General features: G+C 37.8%; 1 protein-coding gene across 1 annotated transcript in view; it reads right to left on the bottom strand.

Annotated features, from left to right (window-relative positions):
* The window catches only part of PDZD8 (PDZ domain containing 8), a 61,628-nt gene that overhangs the window by 25,909 nt on the left and 16,007 nt on the right, over positions 1 to 19,712 (bottom strand). The window contains exons 2-3 of the mRNA XM_062635340.1: positions 16,104 to 16,226; positions 10,218 to 10,320 (exon numbers count right to left, since the gene is read on the bottom strand). Of these exons, the coding sequence (XP_062491324.1) occupies positions 10,218 to 10,320; positions 16,104 to 16,226 (226 nt within the window). The remainder of the gene's footprint in view (positions 1 to 10,217; positions 10,321 to 16,103; positions 16,227 to 19,712) is intronic.

The raw sequence follows: 19,712 nt of genomic DNA, 5'->3' as shown, positions 1-19,712 counted from the left end.
TGACTCTTTTGTCTGTCCTCAGAACTCACGCACTTCAGATGAGACCAGCCCAATTTCTCGGGGTTATTCACTGTATTTACAAGTATCTACACTTTTTAATGCATGGTCAACTTGTTATCCACGAGGCTTCCATTTAAATTTAACTGAAAAAGATCAACTGATATTTTTTTTATATATATATACATACACACAGAGAGATCTATATATAAAGTGCATGTACTTAGAAATATATATAAATTGTGCATACAAAATGAAAATGTTTCTATATTTGTTTGGATATGAAAAGCTATGTTTCTATAATTAAAAAAACTTTCTGCAAATCTGACTTCAGATTTCTAAGGGCTTTTTTTGGTTTTGTTTTCTTCCTTCAGAGAGGGAAAAATCTATAGCTTCAATTAATATCAAACGGATCTGAGGCTGCACAGACATGATACTTGTTCCAAACTACACAGCTTAAAAATGGAAACAGATGACATAAGCAGAGATCTGAAGATGCAGACTTTTGGTTAAAAGATTTGTCAAGACATTCGTAGTTCAAAGATTCTATTTATCTTACCAAGACTTGAATGGAGGGAGCTTTTTAAAAGACTGCATTAAGGGAAATGCTCCATTTTCTAATGCTGATTCACTACCGATTACTTCCGATACAGAGGTGTCCTTTGCAGGCATCACTGTGCTACATCTAACCTTAATATACCAGAATGACCTTTTAGTCATTTCATTTGTATGACAGGAATCGGCAATTCCAGTTTTGATCCCCAAGGCTTTGCCAGGGCAATTGCTATGCTGCCCACTCATATTACTTTCTCTTTTCTATCTGCTGTCATTATAGTGCATTTGGAGAACACGCACTGCACTTGCATTACAAAATGCTTGCTTATACCTTTTTCTGTTTTAAATTATGGAAATTAATTTTTAACTGCTTGGTCACCCTTCAGAAAAAGCAAGAAGAATCACATGTGCTTTTGCCCACAAAGCAAGATTTCACTCCTGCTGTTCTACAGACATAGAATAGCCACAGTATAGTAGCTAGTGAAAACTGTAACGGCAATATATAAATACTCCAAGCACCATTCTCATTCACTCTGTGTTGCCTCCAGGTGTTGAGCTCCACCTCACTAAGCCTAGAAGAGACTTGTAACACCGAGGCAAACATTTAATTTCTGCTTTGACTTATGACTGAAGAGGGAGGAAGCTAAAAAGAAACAGTCAACTGGAAATAACATTCAGCTAAATAATTACATTATTAGGAAGATAACACATGACAATGCAACAGTACTGCATTACCTTAATTCCAAGAATCTGAACTACTTAGCTCATTTGACTTCATAAAAATAACTACATTAGAACGTATGCAGATTAAGAAATTGCTCCTCCAAAATTAAAGGCTTTCTTTGCAGTCACTCAGTATTTTTTATGCCGAATTTTGAGACTTGAACCACAACATTTAAGACCACTAGATAGCAACTACTGATGGCGTAGGAAAATTCATTTCTGTCCCCTTAGAAGGGCAAAGATCTACATTAAAGAACAGTGGTTTATTAGTTAAATCACTAACGCTAATAATTTATTATCATGCTATATATGTATATTCAGGATACTTAAAGACCAGATATTTAACCTCATTATGCTTTTGTTTAAGCTAATGTAATGTAGCTAGTGTAAATGAGAATCAGAATCAAGCAGTTGAGTTTTCTACTAATGATAATGTTTCTATACAAAGGAATTTCATGAGAAGTTAAACCAAGGCTTCCAAGGCAACTTGGCCTATAAGCTTTCCTCTTCCCTTCACACACCATGACAGAAGACATTCTATAGCTCACACCAAGCTACATTTGTGATGCCTGGAGTTACCATCTTCCCACATACCTTAGCATTAGGCATTCTGCTACTGTTTGCTTTGGAGATGCCATTTTCATATCTTTCCACCTCTAGTTCTTTATTTTCAGGAAAATCTTTTTTTTTGAGACTTAAACCAAGTTCAACCACGCTAAAAAGAGGGGTAAGCTATCTAAAATATTACCAGGTGCAAAGTCACTTTGAAACAGAGCAACTGCATAAATCACATGGAACCAAGAGAATATTTATTACTTTCATCAACTTCTCACTGAACAGGTAAATAAACTATACGAAGAACCAAAGGCAATACCAGATTGCTGAAGGCATCAGTGATCAGAAGTATTAGTGGTTCTGCGATAAATACATGCATTTGCCTATCCTTTAACAACCTGCAGAAACTACAATGTCATTTTCTCTTCCCTAATTGCAAGATGAACTTCCAGATGATGAACTACTTGTGGAAGCAGACAAGTTACCACTGAGCAACTTTCAGTCAGAAGTCAATACCCCTAAAACTCTGTCATATATCAAACCCTATATGCTTAGGAGAGCGTATCAGCACCAAGTGCCAGTACCTCACTATTTCTTAACAGGTACTTTACTCACAGGCATGGGCCCCTTTTCCAAGGCTTTCTACACAACCCTTCTTTGTGTTGTTACAACCTGGAAAACATGCTTCTGTTCTGTAATTAAACATTCAAACACAAGCTCCCTTCTTTATTATTTTGGGAGACTTTTAACTGTTTATTGGTGGAAGGAAATAGTTTCCAACATGCCCAAGAGTTTGCCTGGCAAGGTCCTGATTTGGTAGGGAAACGTTATAGCATCACTAAAATCCATACAAATGGCTAAATTACTTTCAATCCAATTACTACATCTTTAATAGGAACAGATCCCAGTCTCTCAAGCTGAAAAGAAAAAAAATCTAGTATGTTAAGAAGAGGTTACCTTTCATAAAAGGGCTCTGAGAAAACAGATTTTAAAAGTAAAGAGGAAGCTTGAAAACAAAAACAAAAGACAAACCAGTATGCAAATAGCTTATTTTTCCCCAAAGGTGATTGTGTGTTTAAGTAAGTCCCTCTCATCCACTCCAGCCATATGCAGCAGCCTTCAAACTGAGCTCCTGGTTCATCTGGCCACGTAACTTTGCAATAGGATGTAACAAAATGGTCTAGGAAAGTCATTCCAGGAATATACTGAATTACCCAGAAACCACTTTGTTTACTCTGGTCAATAGAACACTGTTATCTCTCTTACAATAGGCCATACTGTTTATGCAAACAAAGTTAGCTCTCATGCATCAGCCATCTATTTATTTAGCAAGATCAGCTATCACTGTAAATCAATTTCTTTGCAAATGAGAAACACAGATGCTGTAAGAACTACTTAAACTCTTGCCTGCATCCAATATTTGGACATGCAGCAGAAGAGATGACAAGAATACAAAAAACAAGTCCTCAGCACCACATCTAGTGACATAAAGACAGGGTTTCTTACCTTTTACAAGCATTTTTAAGGAAAAACCGTAATTTAGTGTTTACTTCATAGTTTTATATTTTAAATAGGAAGTGGTAAGTTTAAAAGGATGACAAGAAAAGCTTACAATTGCTATTCAAACTGGATACTATTAGGAGGATATGGAATATAGGCAATTAAATATAACTCAAAGATTCTGTATTACAGGTTGGTTATTACACCAGTAACCTTCAAAAAAAAAAAAACAAACACCACAACAAAACACAACAACAAAACAAAACACATTGAAAATGAATGTTATCAGCTTTGCAAAAAACAAAATTAAAGAACAGAACTAATCCCTGATGAAGCTTGAAGTTCCATGTAATTTTTGTCCTAGAACAGTAATACAGAGAGGTCTTACAAAGGTGAATTCATCCAACTCAGCCACCTAAAAGGCTTGTGCCTCTTTTGTGGCAGTAGGCCATTACCACACTGCAACAGAACAACTTGGAAGACTCCAAATGATCAGACAGTACCACCAAAGGCACCTACCCTACAACTCACTTACAAAATCTTATGGGGATTTAGACTGCAGCTAAGTGGCTTCAAAACAGACATTTCACTATAGGAAACAAGTATCTGGCTGCAGAAGAACTTCTTAAGTCTGAACACCATGGATGAGTTCTGATGTGAGCTCTCAGAGGAACAGCTGGGGATGGGGAAGCACATGCACACACAAAGCATTAAGACCCTGCTCATTACAGATTCTGCTCACTCAAGTTTTTTTACCCATTATCCTTTAATCTGGTATTCTAAATTTGAAACTCAGCAAGTCAGATTCATTGCAAGCAGGCAACCTCTGCAGCACTCCGGGGAGGCTGGGAAGGAGCACAACTTCAAGCCTGAACATAAGGAGAAAGAATGTGATTGTAAGAAAGCGACAGTCTTGGTTGTACATGATGTACAAACACAAAGCTGTAGGAAGCTCTGCTTTCTACCTGTCCCACGCAAGGGTATGCAAGCCCAAGATACAGTACATTATAGCTTCTGAATGATTTATAATCAGGCAAGAAGTATCAGGCCAGGCTGTGACTCCAGTGATGACATCTGGTTCTAATCAATTATCTGAATATACACACACTAAAAAATAAAAGCAGTCAGTTAATGTTCATATTCAATAGTCCCTGAGCACTGAAGAACTACAGTGCATTTGCACAGAAGGCCTCTCATTAAATCACAGACAAGCTTTCTGAAGCCCCAAGTCAAAAAGCTTAAACATTCAGGAGGGGACCAAAAAAAATCCTCGTGGCCTTCAAGTTTATTTGAAAGACGGATTACAGAATATTATGTAAGGCACAAATCTCAGAACTATTCCCCATTGTATTTACAAATATTATCAAATTTTACGAGATCATGAATTTTCATAAAAAGTGACATTTTCAAAAAGCTTCTCGTGCTTTAATCCTCCTCCTTTCTTTTGACAGGATTAGATGCTGAAATGGCAGCCTGCTCAAAAAGCACACTGAAATGCCAACTGTAAGGCAGTTAACTCCATGTATTTACAAATTAACACTTCACAGTTGCTTTAAATTTTGACATTATAGTTCAGTAGCTTCAGGCAACTCATTTCAGAAGGTGCTTTATTTGATTTACATTATTTCTCATTTTACATTCATATGTTACAGTGCTGGAATAGCTTTATGTTTCCCTTAATCCATGATAAAGAAAATTTAGTTTTATGAAAGGCTGAGAAATATTGCTTTGCTTTTTATAAAGAGGTTTTAACCAACCTGCCTACAGCCTCTTCAAAGTTACCATTACATTTACCTGGAGAAGGCAGTATCTACCAAGATATCCACTTCTTTCAGTGAGGTTACCGTGGCCTATGTATGTGTATATATGCACAAATTTAGAGTGCAATACTGTCCTCCCCTTCAGTTACTCCAGTGCTGACCACTATGTTCAGAATGAACTGTAGAAAATACCATGTAGAATTCCTAAAAACCTGGTGGAATACTTACCTTAATTCTTTAACTCTTTCTATTAGTAGGTTACTTCAGAGGATATCGGTGTGCTCCTGAGACAACTCCTGCAAAAATACATCCTATAGGCTAATAGATGAGATGTTCTAGATGACAATTTTTACTTGCAGAATATGAAATGCAGTTTCTGTATTGCTAAAGTTAATATTTACAGAAGGGGGTTCCAAAAAAAAAAAATAGGTAAAAACACCAACAAAAGAAAAGCCTTAACACTTCCTGCCTTTATGAAGGTGAAACTGCAGCTATTCCTACCTCAGACAATGTATTAGTTGAACACTAGAATTTAAAGGTGTTTCCTCATGTTTTCCTTAGATTAACTTGATTATTTCAAAATCAATAATGATTTTCTTGAGCTCCTGGATTTATATAAAAAGAAAGACCTAAGAGAAAACTTGGAATTTTGTTCTGAAGTTCAGCATCTCTTACACATTACTTTACATTCATACAACCAACGAAAAGCACAAACTGTTTAGAGTCTGTATGTGATAAATATCACTCTATTATTGCAATAGTTTCTACAATTTGTAGAAAATGACTTCATCTGTCACAAAAATTAGTACCTAAAATCAACAGGACTACCTAGATAGGAGAGAAATTCCTAAGAAACACTTCTGTACTGCTATACTCTTGATTCAGCCTTTTCTATAGTGCTGGAACCAGAGGAAAGCACCAGCACCTGCCACGCCTGGGACAGCTGAGCACCCATAGGTCACTCAAAGCATTGCATAGTCAATGTAAGGGGTACTTAGAGCTGCTAAGCTACCTCAGGTCTCTGTTACTCATATTTCAAGATCGTTTTGATGTCCATGCTTCTGACACTTTTAAGACAGAGTCTATTACCCTTTAATTCATAGAGCAACTCCTGTTTCTGCTAAAAAACTATGTTTTTCTTTCACAACATCATACATGAAGTGCTGGCACAGGTAAAGTCAGCAGTCACCAAGTGTAACAAGGCCATGGGTCCACACTGAACAGATGTGCCCAAAGGAAAAACAGAACGGTTTTTTTTTTGTAGAAATCAATTCGATATTGAGAACCATTCACATTAATGACACAGCCTCCATTTAATATCTACGAATGTATACGTAATTATTAAGACATATCTAATTATTTAGCCATAGAACACATCTAGTAATCCAATACTGCTAATGCTCATTAACACATCCTATCCATACACAGTTAAGTTTTACATAGCAATGCAGTGATTAATGTGAACTCCAGTAGCATGTACTACTAATTGAGGTATTTAAGAATGTTCACGTGTCACACAGGAATGTGCCAAATCTGAAGTTTTATCAGTGTTTCAGCTTAATTTGATAAACAGAAGCCTGAGACACCTTTATCATAACAGACATTTCAATAATACTCTAGATATGTTCAATAACATGGCATCTTTATTCAAAACCCATTCTGACACCTCCTAATATTGCATAAATGATGGGATCAGATTAAAGTCTTGCCAAAATTCATTATGAAGTATTAAACCTGTCTAATCTGTTATCACTACTACTAACATAACAAAAGGAATGAAAATGCCAGGAAGTATAGGAAGTTATGAGAATTTTCCTCAGGAGCATTGTAGAACACAGTCTGAATCAGAAGCTGCATTGTCATGCCCATGCGAGACTCTTATTAGTTGCCTTTAGACCAGAACACAATTTTCTACTTTTCACTTCAATTTAGTCCATGATTTCTCTTCTGTAGTTTTGGAAGTTGTTATTCATTCTATCAACTTCACTTCGAATGATTATTGCACATGAGCATTAAAAGGGGGACTTTATATTAGAAAAGATATCAGCCATCAGCTGCTTTGCAGTTAAATTGCATTAGAGCTAAAAATCACAATTAAAGATAGAATTAAACTTTTTGTTTGGAAAAATATCACAATGTTTTTTCTTTCTAACTTCCTATTTAACTATTTTACACAGTTAACCAAAGCCCTGTGTTTAGTGTGTTAGCAAAACTCATTTTGTTGAGGATCTTTGTCAATCCTCTTACCACTCAGTGAGATGTTCTAACACTTTTGTAACTTAACCTGCATATTTAATCTGACTTCCTAGGAAAAAGAGACTGCCATGATTTCACTACATGTGTTGAGTATGCAAAAAACAGTTCTGCAAGTTGTTAATTTTCAGTTTCCATATTCTACCATATTAAGATTGTCAAAAGCAGGATCTTAATATTAGTTCACCTATTTAGTGGTCTAAAGTTCAAGGTGACTCAGCATAGAGAATTCTTCATACCAACAGCAGAGCAAGAAACGCAGCAACTCAGATCAAGTTGTGTCTGCTTGCTGACAGGCAGTGTTTGAACAATGCTTAATGAAGGGCTGCAACAGATGCACAGAAAACCCTTCTGTACGTTGCAGGACAGATTTTTTTAAAGATATTTTTAAGCACTAAGATATCTTTAAAACCATCATTTTAGATGCTGAAATACAAGATGAAGCTCTTGAGAGCCTCACCCTGAGTAATTTTCTGTAGTTTTAAAAAGGAGCCATTCACCTTCCATCGGTTTAGTCCTACTGCCATCTGCTGCCACAAATACATCAGTGCCACGCTGTCTGCAGAATGATTTTTCTTTCCTTTTATTCCAATATTGCTATTCAAAATCATCTAAAGACAAGCACAAACTCATTTGTCCACAGAAGCTTAATGGTAACTCAGCGTACTGACACTTTTATACCTTCATTGCTAGAGCATCAAGCCTGCAGACCCCGGCTTCATACACAGCTTATCCCAAATAAAGGGCCATTCCCATGAGTAAGTCTTAGCAGGCTCAGGTCCAAACCCCAAAGTTCCTTGGGTTTTTTGTTGTTGCTGGGTTTGGGTGCTTTGTGTTGTTTGGGGAGATGTTGGGGGGGGAGTTTGATTGTTGGTTTTGGTTTTAACACTGGCAGTATTGCTTGTTTCCTATATATAATTAGGAAAGGGTGAAGATTAAGAACAGGCCAGACTACTAAACCTGAATTACTCCCACCTCATTCTTATGTGATCACGCAAAGAGGCTGAAACCTTTAAACAAAACAGAAAAGATTAAACAAAATTTAAAACTGCTGCATAAACCAGTTTAAACAAAAAGGTATGAAAATCAATTACTCAAATCTAGCTCCCACCTACTGTTTCAATGAAGTCTAGCACCTCTTGAGCTAAGCTAACTCAGGAGTTCCTCTTGGGACCACTGGAATGCTTTCTGCCATCACCTCTGGTGGTGCCATACTTCAGAAAGCTAACTGCCATCCAGTGTTACAGGTTCCTATCAGAGCACAGGCAAACCACTAACCCCTCTTCAAGTATTTCAACTGACTAAGAATACAGCAGCTGTAACAACAAAAAGGCTTTCTGCCTGTTGCTCAGCCATACACTCTTTCTGGCAAAACATAAGAAGCAGTGAGCTGAAAACAATATAATTTGTCACAAGGAGTTTTAAAAACAATGCAAAGCAGAATGTAATTGCAGAAACTGAACAAGATGGTAAAATTCTGAATTCTTGCTGCTCCAGTGGAAAGACAGTGCTGGTGTCGAAACAACTCCAGCCAGATATAACAAAGGCACAGGGCTTAAGCCAGTTGCACTAAGAGAGCAGAGAGTAAAATGCAGGACATTGATTTTGTTACAGTGATTTCTTTGCATGAAACTAACTGTTAAAGTCTTTTTATAGCTTCTTGGATATTTTTCAATAGGCACATTACTTATTGCTCAGCATAAGCCCAATTCAACTTGATGACTACCACAATATCATACTAATGTGAAACTGATAGGCTCTTTCATACATTCCACCTCTTGTTTGAAGATAAACAAAGCAAAAAAAAACCCTGAGGTATCTCTCGTTCTCAAACACACACATAGGGCAATTTATAGGCTGTATGTTGCTAACCTCATGTTATCAAGTATGATAATTAGTAAAAGATTAACAGGCTCAGAGAGCTGGGCTTGTTCAGCCTGAAGAAGGTTTAAGGGAGACCTTAGAGCAGCTCTGGTGCCTAAAGGGGCTATAAGAAACCTGGAGAGGGGCTTTGGACAAAGGCCTGTAGGGACAGGCCAAGGGGAATGGCTTTAACCTGCCAGAGGGGAGACCGAGATGAGCTCTTAGGCAGAAGCTCTTCCCTGTGAGGGTGCTGAGGCACTGGCACAAAGTGCCCAGAGAAGCTGTGGCTGCTCTATCCCTGGCAGTGTTCAAGGCCAGGTTGGAAGGGGCTTGGAGCCACCTGCTCTAGCAGAAGGTGTCTCTGCCCATGGCAGGGAGCTGGAACTGAATGACCTTTACAGTCCTAAACCATTTTAGGATTTCATGAGCTTACAGTAACACCACCACTTTCTATATTTGCAGACACTTGTAAAAGCATTTTTCTTTAGCAGACAAGGAAGGATTCATACACTCTACAAGAAGTTAGACATTTATGTCAATTGCCTGTATTTTCACAAAATGCAGGGGAAAAGAGGAAGTCGCATCACATTAGCTACCCTCTGATCATGCTTGCCTTCAACACTCGCATCAGAAGGGATGAAACTGGTTAGTTTCACTACTGGCCAGTGAAAGACAAGTGTGTCTTACTCACTGTTTGCTAAACATTGACCCACCCAAATATAACAGGACTATAAAAATGCTTATTTTACACTATTTGTTTTAATGCAGATGGACAGCTGACAACATACACAAATGAGGTACATTTTCAAGCACAGCTGCCATAACTGAAATGATGTTATCCATGTCAACTGGACAGTGAAATACTTTGAACTAAATAGTAAATAATTGGTCTGTTATGCTTTCAGGGTGCTCTGCTATAACCACCCACTTGATTGTCCAAAGATACACGCTTCCTATACAATGTATTAAGAGCATAATACTGCAATATGCAAAGATTATACCATTTTTTACCGTTTTAATAGAACTTCTTGATCTTTCTTCCCAAACATTAGTGCTCAGCTCCATTGTGCAATGAACGTTCGCTTCTCTTTCATAGGATCCAAACATAAATAACCTGAAATAGAAAAGCCTATAGTAAGAACTGTATTACTGTTAATGCTCTAGATATATTAACTCACCATTCTTCATTTATATACTCTATTATTAATTATCAAGATGTACACATACAGCAGTCCACACTGAAAAGATGCAGCAGGCACAGTCTTGTGCCAAAGGAAAGACACTGCCACCCTCTAGTGGAAGAACTCTATAAATAGCAAAGATAATTAACATTTTTTAGCTATTTTTTTGTTTGTTGGGTTTGGTTTTTTTTTGGTTTTCTTTTTTTGCTATTGTGTTTTTATTTAAGAAAAAAAAAAAAAAAAAGGAGTGTCCAACTGGCAGGCTGGTATTTTTCCATAAAAGTGTAGATTCTGAGGGTTTGGGGAGGTTAAGCAAAAATAGCCACAAGTTTTCCATCCTAATTCTAAAATTCACAATATACTGCAGATCTTCTTTGTTCAAAAGAGTGTTACTGTAAAGTCACCATTTACCACCGCTTATGTTCCTGTTTCACTAAACTGGGATCCTCTCACACCTGTAATATTCTGTGACATAAATGAGTGGCTGGTCTTTCATTCACAATACCCTATTCCAGAAGGCTATAAAGGCTTTCAGGTTGACACCAGTACTATAAAAGAAAACAAGCAATAACCTTTAGCCTACAGAACAGCAATAAATTTGTACATAGTAGCTGGAAGCAGATAAATATTTTGGAATAGAAACTTCAATCTTACTATTTCAAAAGACCTGTAAGATTTTACTTCCCCCCCAAACTTTCTATACGCTTATGACAAGAGCGGTTTCTAAGCTTTCATCCAAAGTAACTTACCTGCAATTGTGATGTGTTACACAACTCTTCAGATAATAGACAAAAGCTGTCAGAAAAACAAGTCAATTTTCTGTTTATTCTGATGCTGTTAAACAGTGTTTCTAGGTTAAATATTCATGATTAAAAAGTGCATCATCTTCCACATGTGGAGATACACAGTAAATATGCTACAAAAATGTAGTAAAGCTACTGAAACCAACTTTCACCAACAATGAGAACTGGTAAAACTAAGCCTGTCCTAAAGGCAAACACCTCTCTGGCTATGACAGCTCACCAGCCTGCACTGCAGCAAGGGCAGCTGAATAAATATTTCTTTTCTATGTTTCTCTATGAAGAATGTGTTTAACTCATTTTTAGCTGATTACACAAATTCATGTGGGAGATGATGGTACCCAGCATACCTGCTTTACCAAGTGTCAACTGGTTTCGGCTCAGAGGTAGTGGCAGTACCCTATAACCCCATTCTAAGAGGGACAGATGCCATGATCTTGGAAAACACCATAAAAATCCGATTTCCAGCTTGACTTTCAGCATTCATTTCTGTTTCTCTACTGACATGGATATGATTACTGTAAGCAGAAATCCAGCCCCAGAACCAACTGATCAGGTACTTTGTCTGAACAAGACTAAGTTTGTTGAAGGTTACTGGAACGGATGAACTCAAACTTCCTTTACTTATTTTTAAGCCACCAGGAACCCTCTGTGGCATTTCTGTTCTGCTTTCAGTAGCTTCTTTTGGGTATCACAAGTTTTCCTCAGTGTCTCATTGGTTCAGTTCATTAAAGCTTTTCCATAACTCATCACTGCTTGCATATGTTCCTTCTTCACCTAGACACAAGCTCATGGAATTTTCCAGGGGTGCTTATTGCCCCTCTAAAATACCAGCACAGTAGCTATTTAGCTGTACTGTACTGGTGGCAACTAAGGAAACAAGGCCAGGAGGTAGCTCACAACAGGCATCACAGAACAGTTAGGGTTGGAAAGGACCTTAAGATCATCTAGATCCAACCCTCCTGCCCATAAGTTTCAGCTAGAACTGTAAGATAGTAGTCACAAGGAAAAAAAAAGAACTGAGATTTCACCTCATTTTAGGTTACCGATACCCAAGTTGAAGAAACATCATTAAGACAGCAAAATTACATACTTAAAGAGCTCTGCATGCTGGAGTTTGGAATTCAGTTTCCAGTTCCAGAAAGACAAAGGGGAAATTTTAACTGCTCCTACGCTAAAGGAAATTTTTGTCTTAATCATACCTGTTCCGTATTCTGTAACACAGCTGCAGATAAAGACTGACACTATATCACAACACACCCAAAACACCCATCTGTTAAGATATATAGATATCCTACAGATAGAAAGTTTGCAAATCAGTACGAAATGGCATATGAAAGACATCCTGAAACAAAGTTTATAACCCCAGCTATAATTAAATTGCTAAAGAAATGTGATTAAATTACTACCCAAGTAGTTGAAATATGCATACAGAAAGTGAATTTCTATTCCTTCCCCAATTGTAAATCAGATGGCTCCCTGCAGCAAGCAAGCAAGCATGAGGCAAAGTGATTCAATAGAGTAGCTATGGACATGAACACAGTTAACACAGTTCATAGCTGTCCTGGTTTTCAATGTGAAAGCTACAAGAACTCCAAGCCATGAAGAGTTTGTCCTCTGATACAGAACACAAGTGAATGGAGGCTGTGGTCACCTCAGCTCAAGAGCTGAGGCAAGCCAAGAACTTCAAGTCCTTATAGCCACGTTATGCATTTTTCTGTCTGGAAATATTCTGTCCATAAAACTCCAAACTCGACAATTCGGCCCCAGGTATGCTCTGTGGTATTTTAGTAAACTACCTAGGGAAAATCTCCTTGTCTGCAACCGCTATCTATTAAAACAAACGCCGAGTTACAAAGCCTACTTGATGGCACAGTTTTGGAAGTGTTCTTGAATAATATAATTGGAACTTATAGGCTTTAAGACTTTCTTCACAGTGTACCTTTAAAATTTAACAGCATGTCACTTTGTTTTTCCCTTTGCCTTAAAACCTTAAGGTAACAACAGGTAACTGTTTTTGCAAGGACTCAGTTCTGTGAGGGCACTGCATTCGTACAAGAAAACTTACATTTTCAGTAAGTTAGACAAAAATTTTCAAAACATTCCTTATTATTTACACCAAAGTTCCCATCCTTTGATTCATTTAATTTTAAAGATGTGCAAGACTCAGTTTTTCTGTCAATAGCATGACAGCAAGGAAATTAATATGGTCAAGCCTGCAACTGAAAAACAAACAAGCGCAAGAAGTACATCTATTTGGTCATGTGAATATAGGGAAATTAAAACTAGACATTTATAACATACAAGTAGTTTGCTAAATGTTTTATCGCTATAGATTTACCACTGTATTTCAGACCTAAGCAAGAGAAGTAGCAGAACTCTTACCAGAGTAGATGGAATACAAACACTGTTATCCAGAAATTAAGATTTTGTGAAGGACTGTTGTGTGAAAGCCTGAAAATCTTGAGTTTAGAATTGCATGTAGCAAGGAAAAACAGTGTTTCCTTAGAAGCTCACTGACCTCAGGAGAGGCAGAAGATGGATAAAAGAGACCATCCAGATCAGAAGAGTAATACTCAACTTCAGAAAGATTAAAAATTACTTATGTCTTCCTAAAAACTCAACAAAATGCAAGATTACTGTGTTCCTAAAGGAACTTCATTCATTGTAATACTAAGAATCACATCCCCCTGATAAGAGACCCTTGCCTACATAGACCCTTACTCACAGAACATGTGTATACATATTATATACTGTGCCATTAAACAGAGACAAGAGAATGTAAAAGAACAAACTGAATTTTCACTGTGTGAAACATATAGAAGTGGGCAGCTGACAGAGGGTGTGCTAGCTTTGTGGAACTATCCTCTTGCGCTCATCTTTGTGCAAATATGAGTTTAACATTATCTCAAAACTCTGTTTGTGAGGCTGGCTTATTGCACACCAGGTGAATAAGCCCAAATTTGGGACAACATCAATGGTCAAGAATCCTGCTCCAAATTCTGTACAGAAGCCAGGGAACAGCTACTGTGCTGCCAGGATGCAAACCTTCTGGGGCACTGAGCAAAACTGAAACACACAGAAATTAAAGTGATCTTTCATTCTGGAATGAAAATGATCGCCAAGAAAAATTTTCAGGTCTCGGTGGCAGACATGAGTGAAAAAGCTTTGTTTCAGCATGCACTGCTGTACTGTAAAAGAGCCATTGAGAACAACCTTCACACCCGCTCACACACGGTAGTGATAAAAAGGGGAAATTTTGTCACTGTTACTATCCTACATATTATACATTGTCATTGCTACTTCCATATATATTGTTACATTTCTTCTTCTACTAAGAAGATTCTATGTGTTTTTCAGCTTCTGTCTCATCAGTATCTTCAGGTGCAAAGTAAGCAAGAGTACTTATTCACAGGGGGACTCTTTGGACATTTGTACTTGTTTAGTTCAAAAAACGATGGGACACCTGCAAGGTCTGAGGAATTACTATGGTGTCAAGAGTCAGACATCAAGAGTAAGACGTGTCTGTTAAGACATCATTTTCAAGTGTCCGTCAAGAAATTCCAAGGCACATAAACCAGTCAGATTAAGTCAGACCTGAAGCTGAAAAGACCTGACAAGCCAGCAACTGCCTCCTCTCTCCAGCCATCTGATAAGCATCTGTGACAGCTGAAAATAGTGAGATGATGATGTCAAACTCAGCAATCTGGCTTCTAAACACAATGGAAAGAAACACAACACTAGTGATATGTCTGTGATGTTACACAGTGTTTCCGATTCAGGAAAGACATACTATTTAAAAGATTACTTTCCAAACTAGTAACAACTGCACACAACTTGAGAGTTATTTTGGGCCCTCTTGTAATAAAAATTAATGCAGTACTGGACTGAAATTGGAGGCTGCCTGTAAAGAGACATCATGAGTTCCCTGACTGAGTATGGTAAAGAGAAAGCGCTCCTAGCAGCCAAGGAGTGCACAGAGTCATTTAGTATTCCTCTATCACCGACAGAAAACACCACAAAGCTAGGAAGACAGGTAAGCAGCAATTTTAATGCCAAAAATAATCACTGCTGTGGCCCATACCATCCCTAGAAGCAGAAGAATATCTTCTGGTAATCCACAGCACTGATAAACCACATTAATACAGCCAATACAGTTCAAAGAGCTGTACAAGGCTGCAGGGGAAAAAGAGTGCAAAGAGGAGCTCACATGGTAATACAGGCAATAAAAAGAACAGGTTAAAAGTCTTGCTGCAAACCAGAGTTTAGCTCATAAAGAGCAGGAGAGCATATGACTAGATCAAAGCCTAAGCACTACTTGGATAAGATCTAACATAAACCAAGAACTAAGAGGTTTGACAAAAAAAAAAACACCAAACAAACCAAGAGCCCAAACACCTTTTCTCCAGCTTTAAAGAGAATTAATTTTCTCTTCAGCAAATGAAGTAGATTTCTTCCCATTATTTTGTTCAAGACAAGGACAAACAATGCCTTATAAAAGTTACTTGGATTAATCTAAGTAAGACCGACTGAAACAATTATTCCCCTTTGCTTACAACACAATACAATAGGATAATTACGATATTTATACTGTCCTGGAAAGAGATTCATAATTTGGTGCGCCAAAGTAACACACAAAAACAAATGTCAGGAGGCAAGATGAGTTTGTAAGCAGACAAAAGTCAGAAGAAAGGCAAGTTCATGCTCCCACACAGAACACAGAAATGCCTCAGAAACATACTGCAACTTCCGTTTGTTCATTTTTACTTAAAAAATACATTTCTGGGTTAGAGTACAAACATGACACCAAAGCTGCTACTCTATGAATCAAAACAGGCCTAAGCTACAATTACTACAACCTTAAGAAACATGGGTACTTGCTGAGTCAAGAATGAGCAAAAGACCGCAAAACATACCTTGTACATTCAATTAAGGTGACTCTTAGACGACCTTCTGTCAACAGAAGCTCCTGTATACAGAGGTCGCGATCTTCACATTCATCAGGTGGCAATACATGAACTGGAAAAAATGGCTTGAACCTGAAAAATAAAGAAGATTCTTATCTTAACACAAATGCTATAAGTGACACTAACACACAGGAATCAGGTTAACAGGTTTCCTTTTAATCTCTAACACCCCTGAAGAGAAATGCTACCATTCCTACATATTCATTGGTCCAAAAGAACAAGTAGAAGCTACTAAATAAAGCTTTCTGAATGCAGATGACTGCAGTATACAAAAACAAAGGTTGCCTCACAGGAATAGATTATCCGAGTTACGTTTACTGGTACAGATACTTTTACGAAAGCGGGAAGCTGATCAAATCAGAATGCGTTCCTGATTACAAACGTGATTTAACACAAGAGCCTTTTTGCAGCAAGTATCTTACCAGATCTTACAGTTTTAAGTTTATCTGCATAAAACATAACAGTATCAAAAGGCAGAAATACACTGTGACCCTGAAGCATGAATTTTTATGCTAGTGCTGTACTTAGAGGGCTGGTGCGCCCTAATAAACACCACACTTCAGCTACAGAGAATGAAACTGCTCTCATTTTGTAAGAAACATTTGGTTGCTCTTTTCAGCCACTCTTCTTGAATTCAAATAAAGATGCAGGTATTCTAACTATCTGTCCTCTAGCTTTCTTTCCCCCCATCACAGCACATGATTCACACAAAAAACAGTTCAAGATACCAAATGTTTTACACACTTTTCACTCGCCACATAATTCTCTTTGGTTAAAATATACCAAGTTATAAATACCAGTTTCATTTTTAAGTGATAGTGTCAGACACAGCCAAGATCTGAGGGAAGGAAGAAGGGGGAGATGCTGCATGGCTGCTGGCCCATCACACGGCTGACACACATATGCAATCCTAACAGCAAGGGCCACAACCCTGCAAACAGCAAGATACCACAGAAGTTGCACTAGCATTATATAAACTATTTGAATTTGGTATCGTTCTTTCTATTCTTATTTATTGCTCTCATTTCCTAGCACTGCCCCATGCCTCAGTTTCCCTCCTGTCACTGGCACTGCCTCCCAGTGATGATTTCTGTTGAGAAGACAGAAATAGCAGGACAGGAGCACCACTGCCTGCAGGATGTATCTGCCATTTCATGAGAAAGAAGCCTTTCATAAGTACTCTTTGCTCAACCATCAGAGGCATCTGCTTGTCACATTCGGGGATCACAATATGTTCAGGAAACAGTCACATGGACCTGAACTGAGGAGTTTCAGAAATTCAAACAAATAATTAAGCACCCTTTAACTGTCGGCACACTCTTTGGGAGGGAGCTTGACGCTGATTCGGGACACTTCATTTCTGTATGAGCATCAGCCTCATACAGAGCCATGAGAAAGACATTTCTTTTGTTCTTCTTGTGAATAAATACAACTCAACACTCCAGCTATTTCCCTGAAATCCAATTCAACTTCTAACTTTAATTTGGTTCCAAGTTTCTCCCCCATTAACTCTTTCAGGAAGGAAACCATTTTGAAATCGGTCAAGTAAAAATAATTCCATTTTAAATAGTTTATTCTATTATTTTTAAGTCTGCGTATGAAAAATAGGAAGCTATTGGTTTAGGCTTATGAGTATACTATAAGAACCAACTCAAAATATGCCTTGAGCATGTACTATCATCTGCTCTGGTATTTTACTCAATCTTCCTTATTATTAAATAAATAGTAAGGATCACAAGGGTAGGGAAAATACCACCTAGATAAGCATGCTATCTTCACTCTGCAAGACTTGCTGCCACTTCAGGGCCTGACCACCTCCTTGGTCACATCACAGCATACACCGCCTCACACTTTTCACTTTAAGCATGGGCAAGGAGAGCCTGTTCTTTTAGGAATGCTTTTTGTCCCCCCAAAATACACATTTAGCTCAGATTCTGTAAGGCAAAAAAAAAAAATGGTAAGATTTAGGCAAGCACACTGGAAAATAATGCCAAGTCTTGAGTAAATAAATTACTTGTAGGCTTGGGGTTTTTTTCCAGCACAAATAAACTGCTTTTCAATTAGTAGCAGCAACTGCCTGTATACCTTCTCCCAAAATAGTAACAAATGGGGACCTCAAACTTATGAGCACCATCAGAAGCCTCAGTGAGCTACTGAGGCAAGAGGATCCAACAGGTTTCCAGCACCTTGCTGAATTTCTGCAAATGCCTAGCTTAAAGTGTCAGCACTGATAAAGTCTTTCCCTTATATATATATACCACAGAAAAGCCTGCAGGCCACTTAACACCCACAAACACAGCCAAATCTATTTTCAGTATTAAAAATAAGGACAAAAGAAAAAGAGCAAAATAACAGACTAAAATATATTGCATATAAGGACACAGGCATTTCTACCTATATATTCAAACAAAAAACATCACCTAAGTAACCTAAGAGCCAAGTGCTCAGTGCAGCACACGCTGCAATCTTTTGCTGCAGCATGGAAAGATGAAATAATCTCCCAAGAAAAATGACTTGTTCTGAGGATTAAGATATAAAGTTTACTGTAATTTTGATTTCTTTTCAAAATGAGGCAAATTAAAGAGAAAAAATTCCAGCACACTAGTGCAGTTATATGCAAAATACTTAATAGTGTCTGCTTAACAGTTAATAGTGTCTGCTGGACTTGGTGTGCCACTAGTTGCTTTTTCTACAAATACGGGATTAAAAAGCAGTCACATCATTTTTCATTTACAAGTGCTTATTTTCACATTCTTTTACCACTGCAACTAATTTGCAAAATCCTTCGCAAAAAACCCTGCAAGTTACCTATTTGCATTGGCATTAGCAATGTACAGAGTGTTAATACCCCACATTAAATGCTTTTTACTATTTAAATGCCATGTTGTAAAGTTCGAAGGCTTCAGAGCAGCACTTATCTATTTAAGGCAATTTACTGAGAGCTTCTACACTTCTAAAATTAACTATCAGACAAATTACTATTTCAAGTAGATTTCAATTACATGGTAGGTAAGTGAACTGCTGACAGAAGATATGCAAGTACAAGATATCTTAAGTTTATTTGGAAAGAGTTTCCTGCTGGGAACTGGTGAATTAATACAGACCCAGTTGGTAAGAGGCCAGATTCCATTCCTTTGAGTTCTAAAACCACAACGTGCAATTCACGCACACACCCGTGTCAGGTTCTCCCCACGTAGGGAAAGCATCTGACATCCCCTACCTTTTGAAAACACATCCCCAATAACAAAAGGCACTCCGGCGAGTGTGTTCTTACAGGGCCATCCGTGCTGCAGTTTTGTTCAGTCTAGCAGGAACACAGCAGAACAGCAGTGGGTGTTTTCTCTGTGGAGAAACCAGACTCTCCACCTCTGCAATGTCTAATTTTCCTGCTTGAAAACAATCATGTTGCCAGACAAGTGCAATTATGAATTTATTTCAGAAAGCATTTGCTGTAGGGACAACAAAACACACTTTTATATGAAAGCTAAGCTGTATTTCATCTAATTAAAGTAGACTTTTAGCTGATAGTGCCAATAACACAATTCAGTGAATGAGACA

Source organism: Pezoporus occidentalis, unplaced genomic scaffold, assembly GCF_034315485.1.
Source record: "Pezoporus occidentalis ecotype Australia unplaced genomic scaffold, CSIRO_AGI_Poc_V1 ctg45, whole genome shotgun sequence".
In the NCBI taxonomy this organism is placed as follows: Eukaryota; Metazoa; Chordata; class Aves; order Psittaciformes; family Psittacidae; genus Pezoporus; species Pezoporus occidentalis.
This window is presented reverse-complemented; position numbering and strand designations above follow the sequence as displayed.